This window comes from Ovis aries, chromosome 7 (genome assembly GCF_016772045.2).
Source record: "Ovis aries strain OAR_USU_Benz2616 breed Rambouillet chromosome 7, ARS-UI_Ramb_v3.0, whole genome shotgun sequence".
Classification (NCBI taxonomy): Eukaryota; Metazoa; Chordata; class Mammalia; order Artiodactyla; family Bovidae; genus Ovis; species Ovis aries.
Genome location: NC_056060.1, coordinates 70,483,462 through 70,485,761, shown reverse-complemented (window position 1 = coordinate 70,485,761; position 2,300 = coordinate 70,483,462). Strand labels below are relative to the sequence as shown.

Genomic DNA, 2,300 nt, shown 5'->3' with positions numbered 1-2,300 from the left:
GCCCAGTGATGAGGGCAGTGTTCTTAATGGAAAATGATGGAACCCAACTCTGGCTAACTTCAGCAGAAAAAGGTATATTGGAAGAATATTGAATAACTCAAGACAGGGAGAGTGGAGAACTAGGCTGAGAACCTGGTAGGAACTGAAGAAACTCGGAATCATGGAACATGGCTAAGGTTTTGCCCAAAAATTGTCTAGTGAAGATATCACCACTGGCTCCCCACTCTGGGGTAGTCACTGCATTCACCAGAAACTTCTTGTTGCCCCTGCTGCTATGACTAATCTCTAACTGAGCTTGTGTTCTTGCCTCCCGCTCTCCAAAATCAAAGTTCCTTTTGCATTTTTTGCCCAATCCTATTGGCCAAACCTAGACCATGTACTTACACTGTAACAGGGAGAAAGAAAAGTGTGGTCCTCTTCAACTTTCATAAAAGGCCAAAAGAGTCCACACCCATATCCACCAACCCACATGAATGGGAGAGTTCTCACACATGAAGCTGTTTCTGTGCTGAATATCCTGGAATGGCCATCATATATCACTTGGGACATTTGAAACTATGATTTCAGAAAAGGCTTTAGTGACAAAGTCTGGTTAAAGAGTGAATGCGTATTAAAGAATTCTTTACTTTGGCATAAACTATCCCCCGAAAGGGAGGACAAAGTGGAAAGAAGAAATTAATTAGAATCCTGAAAGCCTGAGGACAGTTTGTATGCAAGGGAGAAGGTATTCACAGAGAGAAAGAAGTGATGCAGGTCTCATTTGCCACTGGGTTTGCAGCACTTAGAGTCGGAAGAGAGCTTCCCAGGTGGCACTAGCGGTAAAGAATCTGCCTGCCAAGGCAGGAGATGCAAGACACGCGGATTCAATCCCTGGGTCGGAAAGATTCTCTGGAGTAGGAAATGGCAAGCCACTCCGATACTCTTGCCTGGGTGATCCCATAGACAAAGGAGCCTGGCAGGCTACAGTTCACGACATGACTGAGCAACTAAGCACACACACAGAATAGGAAGAATGAGGGTGGGAGGAAGAACAAGAAGAGAAAGAAAAAGGACCATAAGAAACAAAGATGCATAGACTTGTGAAGTCTGCTTGGGAGGAAAGAAGATGCAGTTGATGTTAAGCACATATTTGTTGGATTCCCATCAGCTGAATCTGTGAATTTCCTTAGCAGCCACACCTCAACACTGTCAAGCATGATCAATCTTTTGGTTGGGATTTTGAAGATCCTCCTGCCCTGACTCAGTACATTTTCAAGTTCTTTTTTTTTTTTCCCCTTCTCCTATTGATTTTTTTTTTTATAAATAATATCTGGCAGTTTATTAAGAAATACTGAACAACAAACTATCTTACACCTTTCAGGAAGAAAAAAACACTAAATTTGAAAAGACATTACCCACTGAATTTGGACACAACAACTCTACTCAATTAAGAGAAACATTTGTACAGTCCAGGTCTTTATTTTTACACCCATCAGGCCATGAATTCATAGGGGATGGGCTCCAACAGTTCGGGTTCCTTTCCATCGGTCCTCACAAAGTGTGCTTCTCTGGGTGGAGCAGGCTGGTGCTTCAGCTGAACCCAAGTCCCTTTCTCTTTGGCTTCCTTCTTTTTCTGATCATTTTCCTTCACATGTTTCAGGAAGCTATCTCGGCTCTTAGAGTGCTTAATGTGCTCAGTACGCACATTAATTCTCTTGGCAAGAATCTTGCCCTTAACTTGTTTGTTTACAATGATGCCAACAGCATGCTGGGTAACACTGTAGACTCTCCCAGTTTTGCCATGGTAACATTTGTGGGGCATTCCTTTTTGAACAGTACCCATTCCCTTGATATCTACAATATCACCCTTCCTGTAGATTCGCATGTATGTGGCCAAAGGAACAACTCCATGTTTTCTGAAAGGCCTGGAGAACATGTAGCGGGTGCCCCGCCTCTTTCCCTTTGTGTTGGTCATCTTGGTGAATCACTGGAAGATGGCGGTTCCGGCTGAAAAGATCTCCTATTGATTTTACAAGAAGTATCATGGCCTGATTCTCCAATAGTCCAGCTCACCCTGCAGTCCATGAACTGAGCATAACGAGTTCTGATTTGCTCTGACCTTATGCTGCTACTCTTTGAGTGGGGTCAGAAGATCTTGCCAGGTGCCATCCGTATAATCTTGGTTGAGCTTCTCCTAGTCTCCAGTTCTCATTTATTAAGTTTGGTGAGGTTTAAAGGTATTGAGGAAGAAAATCCAGCTAAGTGGTCCGGGAAGAGATTACACTCAAGAACTTTGTGTGCAGCACGAAGGGGAAAGGCAG

General features: G+C 43.5%; 1 protein-coding gene across 1 annotated transcript; it reads right to left on the bottom strand.

The window, feature by feature from the left end:
* Positions 1 to 1,426: 1,426 nt before the first annotated feature.
* Positions 1,427 to 1,989, bottom strand: LOC101103401 (large ribosomal subunit protein eL21-like). Its single transcript, XM_004010694.6, has one exon. It carries the CDS (start codon positions 1,952 to 1,954, stop codon positions 1,472 to 1,474), a length of 483 nt encoding a protein of 160 aa, XP_004010743.3. The 5' UTR covers positions 1,955 to 1,989; the 3' UTR covers positions 1,427 to 1,471.
* Between the last annotated feature and the right edge of the window lie 311 nt (positions 1,990 to 2,300).

Bases quoted from the DNA above. Each gene is read 5' to 3' on its own strand.
- LOC101103401 (XM_004010694.6), bottom strand. From the start codon at position 1,954: ATGACCAACACAAAGGGAAAGAGGCGGGGCACCCGCTACATGTTCTCC.